General features: G+C 34.3%; 1 protein-coding gene across 4 annotated transcripts in view; it reads left to right on the plus strand.

The window, feature by feature from the left end:
• The window catches only part of HGF (hepatocyte growth factor), a 73,441-nt gene that overhangs the window by 11,489 nt on the left and 43,154 nt on the right, over positions 1 to 18,798 (plus strand). Inside the window, exons 3-8 of one of the 4 annotated variants that reach the window (XM_063667669.1) lie at positions 1,853 to 1,965; positions 3,354 to 3,468; positions 8,400 to 8,527; positions 15,492 to 15,612; positions 17,145 to 17,263; positions 18,254 to 18,605. In XM_063667669.1, coding sequence (XP_063523739.1) covers positions 1,853 to 1,965; positions 3,354 to 3,468; positions 8,400 to 8,527; positions 15,492 to 15,612; positions 17,145 to 17,263; positions 18,254 to 18,261 — 604 coding nt within the window. In that variant the 3' untranslated portion in view covers positions 18,262 to 18,605. Of the gene's footprint in view, positions 1 to 1,852; positions 1,966 to 3,353; positions 3,469 to 8,384; positions 8,528 to 15,491; positions 15,613 to 17,144; positions 17,264 to 18,253; positions 18,606 to 18,798 lie in introns of those variants that run through there. The other 3 variants (XM_054496234.2, XM_054496232.2, XM_054496233.2) reach the window with 3 other exon arrangements.

The following is an 18,798-nucleotide window of genomic DNA, read 5'->3' on the forward strand; positions in this document are numbered from 1 at the left end:
ACACATATGTATTTGGGATTACTAAATATCTTAGCTACATAGAATTGAATGAACATACTATGATACTATGAACTTAGGGTCTTAATGAATCAAAGGATGTTGTTTCTAGACATGTTATATAAAACAGAATTATTTAAAAACAATGAAAAATACCATAAACCACTTATAAAATACCAAAGAAGTGTGCGAAACCATCTGTGACGTGAATGGGTGTGAGGTGGAACATTCTTAAATATTGTTTTTTCTTGAGAAGATATCAACAATATTGATTTTCTAGAGATTCAAGTTATTCTTTGCTGGGTAGGAAAGATGACCAAGAATGCCTGATTCTAAGCTCTTCAGGAAATAGCTCATTCATAAATTCACTTAATAAGATAGGAAGCTTTCCTCTTTTAGCCATGGCTGGCAACTGGTACTAGAATTGCCTTCCTGCCATAAACAAATAGGAAATAGACAAAATAAGCTGTTGAAAAGATTACAACTAGAACGATTTTAAGATAAAGACTCTAAAAGTCAAACCTAAAAGAAGATGCAACTTACGGAATTTGATGGCTTCCACCCACTTTATATGGAGGTGTAAAATAATATTAAAAACAATTTTCTTAAAGAATTTGTCATTGTATTGGAACGAGAGAAAAGAGTGAATGAGATCAGCAAATTGGAAATCCTGTTACCCACTTTACAGATGGAATCACTTAAAAACAAATTTATCACTTTTTTGCATATTTATCATTTTGTTATATAAATAGATTCTTTTAGTGAACGGTAACAAAAAACCAATATAATTCTTAGCTATAGGAATAGTAGGGGTGGCATGTCTTCATAACTTTCTTTAAGATGTTATATCAAAAAGATATTCTCTAATATTACTAGTTTTCTTTAAATTAAAAATGCTTAGCACTTTGGGAGGCCGAGGCGGGTAGATCACGAGGTCAGGAGATCGAGACCATCCTGGCTAACATGGTGAAACCCCATCTCTACTAAAAATACAAAAAATTAGCCAGGCATGGTGGTGGGCGCCTGTAGTCCCAGCTACTCGGGAGGCTGAGGCAGTAGAATGGCATGAACCCAGGAAGCGGAACTTGCAGTGAGCTGAGATCACACCACTGCACTCCAGCCTGGGCGACAGTGTGAGACTCTGTCTCAAAAACAAAAAAACAAAAAATGCTTATATAAGCAAACCTATTTAGGAAATATTAGCTTAAATAGTTATCCTCAACAAGATTTTCATAGCTTTTAATAAACTGCAATGTTTTATAATTCACCAAAAAATTACATTATATGCAAAAATTTCCAAACACTTGGTTTCAGATCCCACTTTTTAGGAGAATCTCCTAGGGCATTGATATATCTAATGCACCTTAGAAAATCTCATTTTAGAATATATTTTTTACAGTTATACACTTTGTAAATTACTCCTGATATCTCAGATATGATTAAGATAGCTTAAATATCTCAAATATAATACCATTTTGTACAAGTATGGATAAAAATATTCCAACTTTCTGTGAAGTTACAGAAAAATAAAGCCTTCAGAAATAATTCAAATAGTTGTGTTACTTACTGATTTTGCATGTTAAAACTGTTATTTTTCTACAAGCCTTTTGGAATAACATGAGAATATTCCAAAGAGTATTCAATCTGATATTTAAATCTACTCCTACAAAAACTTAATTTTGTTCTTTCTTGTTTGGCTATCAAAATGGTAGGTTCAAATTTTATTCATATTGTTATTATGTATATGTAATTATGCATTTGTTTCTATATTGTCCTCCTTGATGAACCATATGCCCATTCTTTAAATACTGTATAAATAGTAGTATTTCTTCTTTTCATTCTGATTTTTTTTCAGGGCTTTTGTTTTTGATAAAGCAAGAAAACAATGCCTCTGGTTCCCCTTCAATAGTATGTCAAGTGGAGTGAAAAAAGAGTTTGGCCATGAATTTGACCTCTATGAAAACAAAGGTAACTGACTTCTCCCTAAATATTGCATAATGAAATAAAGTATAATGAAATGTATGTTTGTAATTTCCTGCCAGAGTGGTCTTTCTCACTGATTTTTCTACTATATATGAGATATTTTATGTAGTCAATTCATCCATTAAGACACTTGAAACTAGTATCTTGACTATTTTTAGTATGGTACTTTAAGGAGAACATTTTCAAAACTTTTCATAATCTTGATTCCCTTCCTCCCTCTGTTTACTTTTATTTTTACTTTTTTGGAGCATCTCCTAGAACTGGCATTCTCCATGTTCATTTTAGAAAGTGCTACTTTAATTCATTATAAAGTTTAAAACACTTTATATTACAGCAAATTTTGAGTTTGCTATAGTATTTTGCATTTAACAATGTTGGATAACTAAATTATAGTGATGATTACTGATGATAACAAAATATGGAGATTTTGGAGAAATGAGTTGGGACTATGTTTCATCATATACTTGAAAAAAATATTTAAAGGAGGAATTGAGACCATATTATTTGCTGATTGCCTATTCTGGTGGTCTGATATTATGTTCACTAGGTATTTTATTTGTTCAAAAGCAGAATCAAGTGAATGAAATAATTGAAGAATGTTAAACAACTGTGTCCTATTAAATTCGGATACATAACATGGTACAATATATAGATGTTTTCAAGTTAATAGGGTAAATGTTTAAATAAAATTAAAAACAAATTCATGGTAGAAGTAAGTTAATCTTTATACACCTCAATAATACTACAAATCCTGAACATAATTCATGATCTAGTATAACACCATTCTTACTTCAAACTGTCTTCTAGCTTGCTAACAACTGCATGTACTATTATTTGGTAGGAATATATAGGTTATTACAATTTGGTTGTCCTATCAGTTAGCAGTGGAAATGTTTGCAAAAATATGGAAAATAATAAGCTACCTCATGCATATACATATATAAACAAAAATCCACACAATTTTACTAAGAAGGACAAATTAATTATTTTAGGTAACTTTTTGTATTCAATATAGGTTTTAAAAATCATTTAATTTTTGTTTTTAATATTTTCTTAAAATGGTCTATATATTTGAGAAGATCATAATTGCTTGGCTAGTTGAGTACACCGACTATGTTAAGTACAGAGACTGTTCTCTGGAGTTATCTATGCATATATACACAAAACTAAAACTTCTCAATCATCTGTTTGTTTTGGATTATTCGGAAATGTGTTATTTTGAAAATACTAGTAGAAGCTTTAAGCAAGAAATTTCAATGTTATTTGAAATAGTTTACGAGAGTTAATTACTTACAGGTTTGAACAGAATTTTTTTCTTAAATACTGCATATGTTTTGCATAGTTGCAATAATTTTATCTACTTTCTCCAATAGACTACATTAGAAACTGCATCATTGGTAAAGGACGCAGCTATAAGGGAACAGTATCTATCACTAAGAGTGGCATCAAATGTCAGCCCTGGAGTTCCATGATACCACACGAACACAGGTAAGAACAGTATGAAGAAAAGAGATGAAGCCTCTGTCTTTTATACATGTTAACAGTCTCATATTAGTCCTTCAGAATAATTCTACAATCCTAAAATAACTTAGCCAACTTGCTGAATTGTATGACGGCAAGTGTTATATGAATTCGTGACTGATATTTAGCAAATGATTAATTAATATGTTAATAAAATGTAGCCAAAACAATATCTTACCTTAATGCCTCAATTTGTAGATCTCGGTATTTGTGAAATAATAACGTAAACTTGGTTTAAAAGGATTCTTCTTCCTCTTTCTGTCTTTGAGAAAGTACGGCACTGTGCAGGGGGAGAGGTTGATTGTGAAAAATCAGAGGTAGATGAGATTCTTACTGAGGGCTGAGGGTTCTTGAACCTTGGTGCATCCCAACATTGGTTGCACATTAAAATCACCTGCTGCAAGCCCTTGACGAATCTTACTTAGAAGATGACAATACAGAACAATTAAATCAGAATCTCTGGGGAGAATAAGGCACCAGTATTTTTTAAGCTCCCACCGTGATTCCAAAGTGCAGCCAAATTTGAGAACCACTGCTAAAAGCTCAAGCTTCAGATTGACCAGATTTTCCATCTCACCTATTGCCTAAAGACCAAATTGGATAAATGTGTTCATTATGACAGATGGGTACTATTAAAAGATGAGTAAACACAATATACTTAGGCTTGTCAGACTGAGAGTTTTAATCATCACTGAGGAAAAACATAGATATCTAATACTGACTGGAGTATTAGTCAAGGCTTATTTCACACACAATTTTATCAGAAACCAAAGTAGTTTAAAACAGCTCTCCCCTTGTTAGTAATGCATTGGAGGGTTTACTTTACCATGTACCTTGCTGAGCAATGTACCTTGTTAATCTCATTTACTTGTCATGAGAACCACACAGCGGGTAGTTTTATTGGTTCTATTTTACCTACATGACAAAACTGAAGCATAAAAACACTTAGTAAGTTTTCAGTGTCATGCACAACTAGGAAGTGACATGGCCAGAATATAAGCCCAGTCACCATCACTCTATAACCTGTGCTTTTAACAACTTCAGGGCATGAAACATTTGGCCGGTCAGTAGAAGCCATGCTGTGATTTGTTTTTGCAGTGGTGGTGATGACTGCCTTGTTGAATCCACTTTTTATTCTATTCCATTTTGGGGACACAATTCTGCAAGATGATTCTTCATTAGGAAACAGAGATGAGTTATTGACCAACACAGAAAGAAAAAGAGTTTGTTGCTCCACACTGGGATTAAACCTATGATCTTGGCCTAATTAACACTAGCTAGTAAGTGTCCAAGCTGATCATCTCTACAACATTTCAATAACAGAAAACAACAATTTTCAAAATTAGTTACTTACAATTATGTAGAAATGCCTCTAAAACACAGTATTTTCCTTATATTACAAAAACAAAAATTAAGATTGGTTTTGTCCTCTCTTGAGAGTTTGCATGGTGTTACTCCCTGCATAGTGAAGAAAACATTTTATTTAAGTAGATGGATCTAAGTTTTTCATGAACAAAGGAATGACATTTGAAATCAATCCTACCCTAGTCCAGGAGAATGCATTAGACTGACCTAGTAGAGGTCTTATTTCACCCTGAGTTTTCTATGATTGTGATTCTCTGCTGGAGGAGTAAATGTGAAATAGATCTCTCTGGGAACTGGCTTCCCAGTCCAATCAGTTCTTTTACCAATGAACACTTCCTTGTGATATAGATGTTTATGGCTGAGAGGATCCAGTATATTAATAAAATCACTTTTTGTATTCAATGAGGGAAACACATAATTTTCATCAATTAGCAGCTTATTGGAATATCTGCATGATGGTTTAACACTTTTAGGTGTTGACTAAAGATTAATTTTACAGAAAATAGAAAAAGAAATATGTTTCTGTCTGGAGGAATGATTTATTGTTGACCCCTAAATTGAAATATTTTACAAGTGGCTTAATGGAAAGATGATGATAGATGATGAAATTAGTGTAGAAGCTTAACTAGAAAATCAGGTGACCTGATATCTACATCTGTATCCTTCGTTGGCCACCCAGCATTCATTAATGAATCAGATGATGGAATAGATCAAGTTTCGTAGGAACACAGTGAATATTAAAAGAAAACAAAGGGAGTCTAGCACCTAGAAGACCTAGTTTATATTTCAAAGTATATTTGGATGTAACCCAATTTTAAACATTTCCTCACTTGTCTCCCTTAAAACCTTGCCAACAGCAAGGACAGAGAACCAAAAATAGTGTATATATGAATAAATGCTTATTACAGAATCTGCTGACTGGCACATGCTTTGTGTGTAATGGGTTTTCATAAACACTTGTTGAATGAACACACATAAGTGAAAGAGCACGGCTAGGCTTCATCCCTTGGTCAAATATGGGGTGCTAAAGAAAAGCAGGCGAAATACATTGGGACACTAACAAAAAAAAACAGTTAATTTAGGTAAAAGGTAAAATACACCATAGAATGAAGAAAAGAGATGACCCAGACTGCCTTTAACCTTCATGTCCTAGAGAGGTTTTTGATATGGATTGATTCAGAATTGTGGAAAGGAGCCCATCTTTTCTCTTCATTTTGATTTTATTAACTCCAATGGGGGAACTTTATTTGTCTTTTGGCCATATCTACTTTTGATTTCTACATTATTCTCTCTTCCTTTCTATCTGTATTTTTCCTAATAAATTGTTGACTTATTAATTCATTACTTCCTCGCAGCTTTTTTTTGGCTTTACAAATCCACTGGAAAGGTATATGTGTGTATCACTTTGTGTATTTCGGTGTGCATGTGTAGAGGGGACAAAAATCCTCTCTCAAACTATAAATATTGAGTATTTGTGTACTGAACATTTGCTATAACTACTAGGTTTCTTAAATAATATATAAAATGATATAGAAAAAGGGAAATTATAGTTCATATTATTCATCTAAGTGAAGAGATTAAAACCCAGGGAGTAAATAAATTGTCTAAGGACTAAGGTTGTATACTATTTAGGTGATAGATGTGGGGCAACCGTATGGGTTTTATCATTAACAAATAAACTTCTCACCACTCTACCATATCAACTTTTCCATAAAAGAGAGCTATAGTATACTTTGCTTAAATAAATTTGGTTAGTGCATGACTTCTTGAAAACATATAAAGCAAAAGTCACATTTGATTCTGTCAGAAAAGTGAGTAAGCCATGGCCCAAACAAAAGATGCATTAAAATATTCTGGAATGATGGAGCTAAAAGTAAGAAAAATGACTTTTTAAAAAAGTTTACTGTTAGGAATTGTGAAATTATGCTGAATTTTAGTTGCATTATAATTTTTGTCAGTCATACGGTCTGACAACCTGTCTTTTTTCTATTTCCCCATATGAAGAATGCTAGTGAAATATGGATATTAACTATTTAGATGCATTGAAGTTGCATAATATGGATAATGTTTCATTGGTTCCTTGAAAATGTTTAGTTAGTAATAAGTCTCTTACACTTTTTGTTTTGTCCAATAATTTATATTTTCTGAAGACTTAACTCTAGAATACACTCATGTCAAAATGAAAGAATTTCATTGCAAAATATTGCTTGGTACATGACACATACCTGTATTTGTTTTGTGTCACAGCATGAAAAACGATGGTTTATTGGAAGTTTCATTGGGTAGGAAACACATTTGAATGGTATTTACTAAGAGACTAAAATCCTTGGACTTCACTCTAATTTTAGTGCCATTTAGAACTCAAGGTCTCAGTAAAAGTAGAAATAAATCCTGTTAACAAAACGCAAACTGAATATTAAAAATGTAACTGGATTTTCAAAGAAATGTTTACTGGTATTACCTGTAGATGTATATTCTTTATTATGATCTTTTGTGTAAAGTCTGGCAGACAAATGCAATATCTAATTGTTGAGTCCAATATCACAAGCAGTACAAAAGTATAAAAAAGACTTGGCCTTTTCTAATGTGTTAAAATACTTTATGCTGGTAATAATACTAAGAGTAGGGCACTAGAAATTTTAAGTGAAGATAACATGTTGCAGTTACTGCACTCAATGGCTTACTATTATAAACCAAAACTGGGATCACTAAGCCCCAGTCAGTCAAAATGATCAAAATTATTGAAGAGAATAAGCAATTCTGTTCTTTATTAGGACACAGTAGATACAGACTACAAAGTGGAGTGTGCTTAATAAGAGGTAGCATTTGTTAAGTGTCAACTACTCTATGATCCCTTGGAGCTTCTCAAAATAACCATATAAGGTGTAAGATGTTAAAGGTTATGGTTACACTCAGTGCACAGGTAAGCTAATAGGCTGAGAGAAGCTAAATTACTTGCTGGGGTCTCACAGTAAGAAAGTGAGCTGAAGTTTCAGCCCAGATTTAATTGGATTCTGGGCTCTTTTTTCATGTTACTTCATGAATCTATTTCTCAATTGTGCAGAAAAAATGGGGCTATTTATAAGAAAAGCAATAAACAAACAAGTAATGATCTCAAATAAGTAATGCAAGAAATAGTGAGATTCCAAAATCAGTGGCAGCGATTTCTCAGTTCTCTCCTAAGTGGCTTTGCTCAATCACCTGCTATCTTTTAGTGGAGCTTTGAAATTACGTTTTAAACAACATCAATTAAGTTCTAGAATGTTTGACTCAGCAAATTAACAGGCTCATCTTTCTAACTTGATGGTGAATATGGAAATTCAGCTAAATGGATGTTAATAAAATTCAAACGTTTTAAGGACAGATGGAAACGACAGAATTTTAAGTTAAAATATCTGAAGGAATATAAGATAAAGGATTTTTCTACTTTCAGCAAAAACATACCCACTAATTAGTAAAATTAATAGGCAAAAAAGTTGCATGCTCTTATACTGTAATGATTATCATTTTAAAACTAGCTTTTTGCCTTCGAGCTATCGGGGTAAAGACCTACAGGAAAACTACTGTCGAAATCCTCGAGGGGAAGAAGGGGGACCCTGGTGTTTCACAAGCAATCCAGAGGTACGCTACGAAGTCTGTGACATTCCTCAGTGTTCAGAAGGTAAATAAACCTGAATGCCATGTGGGCCATTCTATTCCCCCATGTGTAGAACTGTAACTCACATTAAGGGTTAACAGCAACAAATCAATCATAATAAACATGTTGTTCATGCAAATGCAACTACAAATAATTATTTAAACATTTTTATACAATGTTTTTAAAACTGTTGGATTATCACCAGATTAATGCAAAATAACAGAGCGAGTTATCAGTTTGAATTTCAACACTGCCTGAGACATCCCCCTGGGGAAAGTGAAAGAGAGGGTTTACTTACCTACTGCCTTGAGCTCACATACCTCAAAATCTACTTACTGTGTGGCACCTGAAAGGAGTTGAATGAAGCTTAGCCTTTCATTAGCAATGTTAATTCTATTCAACCAGCACCTGCTTCCACAGAAATTTTGTCCAAACTATCATGAAGTGGTGTTACAAGGGTATATGGACCCAGAAGATAATACAATATAAGAAGGGATCACTGGAAGCTTGACCCCATGCACGTTTTGGTGAAAATGTGCCTAGAATCAAATGTGACACATAGACTGGAACTGAGTACCATTCAGAATAGGAACTGAAGAGATCAAAGCAATGGAACCCAAACTGTTTTGAAGGCAGGCACCTTAAATCCATGTCTATGTTTTCAGCTCTTCTCACAGCATAAAAGGGCATTGTCCTTACTTTTGCAGTGGAAAACTGAATGGCTGACAAGATGGAAGAGTAACCATTTCAGCATTGTATGTGGTTTCATTTTTCTTAGTTATCTGGCTACTGAATAGCTGGATTTTTCAGTTCTGTCAGAAACTCTAAATTTCCAAAAATCTAAGTGAAACATGGATGAAACTCTGTTAGAAAATTATTAGGATTTTGGAGTATTTGGGGAGGGGGGACTACTGGAATGCTATCCAAGTTTTATACTAAGATATCTTACCTGTTTGTTATTAACCAAATAGTTTTAAAAATATTTCCTCCATAAATATTCATTTAATATTAGGTTGATATTTATCACATAAAAAGTAAAGGCTACTGTTAGCTAATTGTCACAGAGAAGGATTTGTTTTCTGTTGTTAGTGAATTTGAAATCCTTGACTTTATGTGCTAGAGCCAGTTCCATCTCCGTTTGTAAATTCTTACTTTCCATTCCATATCATATTCTGTTCCCTATAACCTCTTCATTGTTTTCTTTTCTTTTAAAAATAATAAACTTTTCTGTGATCACGTTATGAACAAGTCTGTTTTGTATGAATAAGTCTGAATGAATTAATATTTGTCTTAAACTTGCACATGGAAGAAAAAAAAACCCTACTTTTAGGGGAATCTCTCCTATTACAGTTTTCTGAGGTTGGAAATCATTGGGAAGGGGTTTTGTTTGACCTGAAAACGTGTTTTCAAAGGCTGGTACCTTGGCCAAACTTTAAACAGCTTATTATTTTCGTTACCTGCGTGGTTCTTGTGAAAATATGATTTTTCAACTACTGGTTTATAAGAAAAACATTCATCAAAATATGCTTACTTACATAGGACTGGACTGCTAGGCGACATAGATTGAAAGTGCTAGAAAAGAAGTCCTTGAATAAATCCTATTTTCAGTTATTCTTATATCATTAGCATGTAACTATAATTTGAGGTCATCACACCTCCCTTAGAAAAGGGCATTGCTCGTTGGTATTAATGGCACATGATGCTATTGGTCACCACGGCACCAAAGGTTGCAGACATGTTCTTTCTGGAAATAATTAGTGTCCTGGCAATAGTGGAATAACTCTCCTGTGGGAGAAGGGAACCAACATCTGCCCTGTAGGTTAAACATATTGCAGAGAGTATGAGTTAAACTGTGATATTTTAAATTCAAGCTAACACAAGCAATGTGTTAGCAGGATTTTAATGAAAAAGATCCAAAGTAAGAAGCATTGTCAAAACATTGGCAGAGAAAAAGAGTGACTTATAAAATCAATAATATAAAATATACAAAATAATGTAACATGATATAAATTTCTTCTAAAATACATATAAGGGGGAAACCTCAAAATCCAGAATGCTTAAGTTGTATAATAGATGGGCCATTTCTATCCATGGATACAAATTAAATGGTAAGTTATAAAGGTTATTTTATTATGGCTAAGGTAGCAACTATAAAATCATTTTGCATATTGAAAATTACACAAGAAAAACACCCGTAATCAAACTTTAGACTGTTCAAATGAAAAAGACATATAGAACAGTATATATTTTTTGAAATTTTTGTAATTATGCTTAAAACTTGGCTATATAATCACCTGAAATTTGTTTAAAATTAAAAGAATTGTATCTGATAGTCAATGATTAGCATTATTTTCTTATAATTTAAAACTTTAAAATATAGTAAATATTCCAAAAGAAAACAAATATTCTTTTATCACATTTATCACCTTCCAATTAGATAAGAGGAATAAGTTCAATAGATCTAGTGTGTGAATGGTGACTATAGATAATAATATTATATTGTATATTTAAAAAATACTAAGAGACTAGATGTTAAATGTTCTTACCACAAAATTGCTATGTGAAGTAATGCATATGTTAACTAGTTTGATTTAGTCCACTGACAATGTATATATGCTTCAAAACATCATGTCGTACATGATAAATATGTAGACTTTTATTGGACAATTTTAAAAAAGAACCTTGTATAGAGTTATACAGAGAAAATAATTAGCGCTTGATTCAAAAGTTTTAGAAAGTTGAGGTATGTAAAATCCAATTTCTTCCTTTAGCGTTTGCTTGAAATTTAAAATAAAACAAACATTAGTCATTGGAACAGATGTCATTTCTAATGATTGTCAAATGATCAAGTAAATATATTTTAATTAAGCCATAATCATTATTTTAAAAAATACAATACATTTAAAATCCCAAATAATACTGACATAAGTTTATGTGTATAATTCGATACTCTATGTGAAGAAAGACTTTTAAAAGCAAAGATTAAATGGCAAGTTACAAAGATTAAATGGCAACTTAAAATTTATTTGTAAAACTTTTATTTATATATGTAAATTTGTGAGACTATTTATATTTTAAACATTCAGTTTTGATGAAGTAATCACCTGTATGGATTTTTCTGAGATTGTCTTTAATGGAATAAAACAAACACTAATTAAAAATAGATTCAGATACTTTCAAAGTAACTGTTTTAGTCTGTATACTCATATCACTCCTGTTTTATGACTGAGAAAAATGAAACACATTTTTAAAGTTTGGTTGGTTAGTATGATGAGAAAGCTGTTAAATTAATCCTCTGTATTTTCTAATTCATATACAGTTTTTGTAGTATTCTACTATTATTCAGTCCAGAACTGTACTTAGAACAAATATTGAACCGATGAACAGAAACCATTACTCTGTGAGTTTTTGTGATCTATCTAGAGCAGTAGTTAGCTTTTTTTGTATTGTTTTGTTTTGTTTTGTTTTGTTTTAGAGGAGAACTTGCTGGAGCAGGTAAATAATGTACTGAAAGCAATAGACAGAGCCAAAGGGCATTACTACATATAAACTGTGACATCGTTGATATGTACACCTGTTTCCTTGAGTACATGGACTTGGTTTCACCTGAACTGCTTGACTTAAAAGAAAATTTAGAAGAATCTGAGAATTCCCAAAGTTTGAAAAGTGAATATGAGTTAAAAATTTGGCTTTCTTGAGGTAATTCTTATGACTAACTCGATGGTTTGATTCCGTGGTAAAACAGCCAACTTTTCAGCCATTGACTTTGGATAAGGTGTCCAATCTAGTTACATTCTCATGTACTTTCCCTGCAATGCTCCAATAGATGAGACTGCAACAGGAGAGCAAGTTAACTGTTGTAAACAAAAAAGCAGAGGGCAATGAGGACAATGTTGAAAAGGGTAGGGATACCAACTTTCTAAAGTTATTGCTATCAGTATATCATAAAGTATAACCGGTTAGAATATGTAGGAAATAAGTTAAAATATGTAAAACAAAAAGGCAGTTTGGGATAATGCAAAAAAATACTAAGACTATGGGTCAGAAGATTTGTGTTCCAGGCTCAGGTTTAACATTTTGTGTTTTAGGTAAGTCTCTTAAAACTTTTGTGAGACTTGTTTTCCTCACTGTAAGAATCAGATGATACCTTTCATGTTTTCATATTTGTTTGTTTGTTTTTGTCTTTTAGACAGAGCCGTGCTCTGTCGCCCAGGCTGAAGTGGTGCAGTGGCGCCATCTCGGCTCAGTGCAGCCTCCACCTCCTGGTTTCAAGCAATTCTCCTGCCTCAGCCTCCCAAGTAGCTGGGACTACAGGCACGCACCACCATACCCAAGCTGGTCTCAAACTCCTGACCTCAGGCAATCTGCCTGCCTTGGCCTCCCAAAGTGCTAGTATTACAGGCTTGAGCCACCGCACCTGCCCTATACCTTTTATGTTAAAAGTATGGTATAAACAATCAAATAATATGTAACTATAATATATTCAAGTATCTCAATTCAATCATGGCATGTTTAATTCCCACCCCAACAATAACTTTCATTGCTTTCTAAAATGTAACATTATTCTTGCTAACTTTTATTTATTTATTTTTAGGCCCACAACTGCAATCATAACTCTCTCTTCACTTTACTATCAACATAGCATACTTAAGCTTCTGATTTTATGTTATTTTGTCCCTTTATAATTTATCCAACTCTCATCTATTCAAGGTCCTAGTAAAATCTAGTCTCTCCTATAAAACTATTACTGCCAAATACTTAGAACTTTTTTTTTTTTTTGAGACAGAGTCTCACTCTGTCGCCCAGGCTGGAGTGCAGTGGCACCATCTCGGCTCACTGCAAGCTCCATCTCCCAGGTTCACGCCATTCTCCTGCCTCAGCCTCCTGAGTAGCTGGGACTACAGGCGCCCGCCACCACACCCGATTAGTTTTTTTATATTTTTAGTAGAGACGGGGTTTCACCGTGTTAGCCAGGATGGTCTCGATCTCCTGACCTTGTGATCCTCCCATCTTGGCCTCCCAAAGTGCTGGGATTACAGGCGTGAGCCACCATGCCTGGTCAGAACTTTTATAATAGACCCTGTTATCTAGAAAGTTGCAGAGCAAAGTGAGGTCCAAGTACCAGCAACAGCAGCAACCCCTGGGAGCTTGTTATTAGTGCCCCAGCCCAGACCCACTGACTCAGAACTTGCCTCTTAACAGGATCTCAAGGGGTTTTTACGCACATTCATATTTGAACAAGGATTGATCTGCCACACTCATAATGGAAAGTGGTCATCTTATGGAACCATCTGTTTCATTCATGTAGCTATTTTTTCTTAAAACCATTAAAATGTGTAAGTCAAGGAAAAATTCTTATAATACTGCTCAATGTAGTGATTACCAGAAAATAACTCTATTCACTCTCATTAGAAAGGTAGTCATCAAATACATCACAAGCTGTATTTGCTGAAGGAGGCATAATAGATGTAATCTCCTGAGTACAAGAGTAGAAATTGTATATATGAATACTTATCTTTTATATGTGACCCTAGTACTCTATTGTACATTTCATCCAACACGAAGGAACAAATAATGATAAATGCTGCATCATTTTCTTTGACAGTATCAAAATTTGTGTTCTTTAAAAAAAAACAGAGAACTAAATGAACCTGTTAAGCATTCAAATGGAAAGCTGAAATGTAACATTGCATCACCTATGTTGAGCACTGCTATGACCCTGGCCAACCTGAGCACCTTTATTGATACGCTCATGGACTCCACTCATTTACAGTTCAGGTGCTTATTGAGTGTAGTCTGGAAAATCTCAGTATCAAATGAAGGGAAGCTGAGTTGGCCTCTTAGCTAACGTTAATATAAATGAAGGAAAGTAGATGGATCAAGCCAAGTTGTTGCATGTTTCAGGAAGTTAATAGTTAATGTCCCTATTAGATTATAAGAATCAAGGATTCAAAAGTGATGATTCTAATACTATAATCCCAAATTACTACAAATACGCATTAGGCTAGATTCCGTTGGATAAAACTAAACATTGATGCCTCTTCCCACTTCAGCTAAAGTTAGATGATCAGTAATTGCAAGATACAAATGATGTGTTTAAGGAAGTTTGCCTGATTCATAGGAAAGCCAAGCAATGATTTATTCCACAGGATGCTTTCTGTGCTACAAATCAACCTGTCTGTTTGAGAAGTCTCACTTTCAGCAATTGATGTGATTCAGTTTTCAGTGTGACATAAGAGGCCAGCCAGAAGAGAACAAGGAATTAACCTCACAAAATCATCAGTAAGATCCTACCTAATTACATTAGGTTATACATTTTAAAAAGAATGGGAACATGGAGTTCAATAGCAGGTCATCTTCTATCCTAAGCCAGATAGGAATGTAAACCTGCCCAGCCTATTCAACATGGATGTTTGCTAACAGAAAGGAGCTGTGATTTACTTTTTAAAAATATCTGTATTCTTTGAATTGCACCAGATTTCTATATGAAGCCAATCTCTTAAATCTATGTGGTCTTGATTATGTCATTAACCGTGAAATATGACACAAACTCAATTAAACTTTGTATTTCCTGTGTATGTGTTTGGAGGGCAAATTGAGAGAGAAACACTATTGTGCTGACAAATAGATACTGAGACCTTTGCATTTTAGACCAACACAGGAAAAATTTCCAAGGATCTGTCTTTTATTTCCATTTTCTAGATGCCTTTGAGCCAGTTGTTGAAAAAATAGATAGACAGCATCATGGCCCTATAGTAAATCTGTGTGACACTAAGTACAAAAATCCCACTTAAACTGTATGATGTGTTCTATAGGGAGTAGTTTATGTCACTATTTGTGGACATTAGGCCCTAATAAAAAGTTAGAATGATGTGTAGGATTTTAAAAAAATCTGTTTACTAAACAGGTGCTGTTCTTTAAATGGAACAGTGATGTTTTTGATTTTGCTGTCAGAAACAATTAACATGCTATACTTTAATTTTATTAGTTGAATGCATGACCTGCAATGGGGAGAGTTATCGAGGTCTCATGGATCATACAGAATCAGGCAAGATTTGTCAGCGCTGGGATCATCAGACACCACACCGGCACAAATACTTGCCTGAAAGGTAAAATATTAATGAGTCATGCTTTCAGTGATTCTTTTACAAACTATTATTCACTCTATGACGCACCGCTGTGGAAATTCTCTTTATATTATACTTTCCCAATAGGGCATGAACATAACATTTAGAACTCCCAGAATGTTCAGGAGTTATTCTGACAGAATTTCTGGCCATTATATTTGGAGGAAATAGTCTAAGGGCAAAAAAGATTTATGATGAGGTATATGAGAACACTGACTACATAGTCAACTGGTCAGAGTTTCTAAAATCAGCATGGTACTGAACACAAAATCATCAGCAGGGTATAGAGTGGAAGCACTAAAAGAAGCTTCTTTCTCTTTTAGAGCAGAAACAAAACAAAACCAAAGCAAACCACAGGGCCAATTCAGTAATGACCACTTTGAAAAGTCTTAGCTGTGGTTAGAGGTATTGTTACTAATTGCAGGCAAATCTCCTTCTGGAGCAGCATCTTCAGAGACTCAGGTACTCCAGGCCACACGCATAAAAGCATGACATAAGTAGTGCTCATAGGGAGTAAAAAGTAGAGCAAACCATTCAGGTTGCTTTGTCCTGGTGTGTTTTGAAATTGCCCATATAAAAAGCCAATTTGGAGAAGTCGGGCAACTAAATCTATCTTTTATCCCCAGAAGTAGGTTTTGAGCTTAAATCATTACCCATCCCCACCAAAAAAAAAAAAAAAAAAAAAAAAAAAAAAAAAAAAAATCATGTCTACTTTTGCCCATGTATTTTACATGAAACTTTTAAGGTGAAGAAAAAAAGGAAGAAGTTCATTTATTTTGATTATAAAGAATAAAAATACAAATAATTACACAGGAAATTCCGTCCCCCACCTTTCTTTGGAAATTGCTGTTAGGTGTTTTTTCTTTGTTCTTTTTCTCTATTCTTTTTTGTTTGTTGTTATTTTTAATGAAATTAAAACTCCAGCTTATTTTCCAAATAAATGCTTGTCTTGTCGTTTAAGTGAGAGCAGAAGGGATATGGTAGCAATTAAAATCAAGTCACCAATTCAGGACTCTGTTCATTTGAAGGGAGGTGGGGTGTGGAGAAAGTAGTGTGATGAAGTTTGTCTCATGATCTGGTGAAGGTGAGGGCATGACCTCGAAGGGCTCTATTTCCAAAACTGAGCTGTCACTGAACTTTCAGTTTGAACTTTAAGCCTTCCCTAGAAGAGGACCTGTTTTCTTAATGAGTGTTCTACATGAAGTCATGTTTTTGTAATCTGCCCTTAACTGGGTTCTAAGAGAAAGAGACTCGATTTGGAACCTCAGCTAGTGGAAAGGTACCACATGGACCTAACTTATTAGCCAGGGGATGATACTCCGTCCTTAGTGGGATATATAAATTAGTAGATTCCATAGTCAGTGATCAGCAGTGCTCGTAAGGCAAAACATAGAAAATGTCCTCTTTCCCCAGCTAGGTGTAGGCAACCTAAGTGGAAAGTTATTTTGTGAGCTGAGGGGTGGGTGGTGTTTCCAGGCAGATTTACGTGACACTTTTCTTGGTGTGGTTTGCAGATATCCCGACAAGGGCTTTGATGATAATTATTGCCGCAATCCCGATGGCCAGCCGAGGCCATGGTGCTATACTCTTGACCCTCACACCCGCTGGGAGTACTGTGCAATTAAAACATGCGGTAAGTGAAGGTCAAATTTATTGCTTCCTTTTCCTCTCACAGACTGGATCTAAGCAGGCGATTATTCGTGAGACAGGTTAACAACTATTTAACTTGATGCTTTAATGTGTGCAGGTTTTAATATTTTAAGAATGTGTTACATAATCCTACCCAATCTTTTGCATTTTCAGAGACTGATTATTTTGACTGTGATAAATATGCAAATACACACATCCACAGAAAACATTTTTACTTATGGCAAATTCTAATGTTATCAAGAAAATTTAAAAAAACCACAGAGAGAGAAAAAGATCGGAAATGTGTGCGGCATCACAAAGTCATTAGGGGAGTAAAAGCTAGGACCTTAGATCCTTACCTTCCAATCCTGTATCCTTTACCTACCTTTCCTCCCCAGAGACATAACATGAGCTCTCAACTGATGGTAAACCTGTTCTGGTGAGTGACAGAGGCTTCAATGAAGAATAATGAGCCTAATAGAAGTTTATCACAGATGTCTCTAATCTCTATAGCTGATCCCTACCTCTCTGGCTGTCTTTGTACCCAGCCTGCATTCTGTTTCAATCTGTCTTTTAGCAGTCCATACAATCATTTTTCTACATGCTGGCCCTTACCCAGCTTTTCTGAATTTACAGTAAAAACTATTTTTTAACCTGTTTTATATTGTTCCTTTCAATCTGTGAACTTGGTCATCTCCTCTATGGTTAAGTCACATATTTTCACTGTTCTCTTAAACAATATTACATAATGTTTTCATTTCTTTGAATACAGGTCTTATTTTTTTCAACTGGATCCTAAAATTCTTTAAAATCAATAGAATTGCATAAATTTAGTAAGGTATAATAATGTTATAAATTGGCCTGATAATATAAAGTTATGTATATATGGACAGATTTGTAAAGCTAAATAACCTACATAAGATCAGGTACCAGCACCTAGAGTAAAATATACCATTAAGAGGGCATGGATTGACTTTCATATATTTCACTACAGCAGAATGATGGGGAAGTTCCTCTGAACAAACCTAACTGAATATTATCCATGCTATGGTACTGCCAAGGTAAATCTCTCTCAATCTAGACCTGCTAATAAAAGGAAATGTTTTGGACTATTCTTAATATTTTGGACAACAATAAATAACTGAAGAATCTGGAAGCCTTTTGAGTAAAACACTATGTTCCAAGGAAATTGAATCATCTGTTTTGTCCTTTAAAATAAAAGATGACTCCTGTGATAGTGTTTCTCTGCGTAGATTGGGTTGGTTCCACTCATTGACTTTTTAAATTGTATTAGTCTTTCCATTGTTCTACACCAGTTAGGTATAATAAACCAACTGTTTCCCTTCTGATTTTGTGTGTGTGTATGTATATGTGGTTTAGGTACTCTTTTTTTTTTTTTGAGATGGAGTTTCACTCTTCTTGTCCAAGCTGGAGTGCAATGGCACAATCTCAGCTCGCCACAACTTCCGCCTCCTGGGTTCAAGTGATTCTCCTGCCTCAGCCTCCTGAGAAGCTGGGATGACAGGCATGCACCACCAA

Source organism: Pongo pygmaeus, chromosome 6 (assembly GCF_028885625.2).
Source record: "Pongo pygmaeus isolate AG05252 chromosome 6, NHGRI_mPonPyg2-v2.0_pri, whole genome shotgun sequence".
NCBI lineage: Eukaryota > Metazoa > Chordata > Mammalia > Primates > Hominidae > Pongo > Pongo pygmaeus.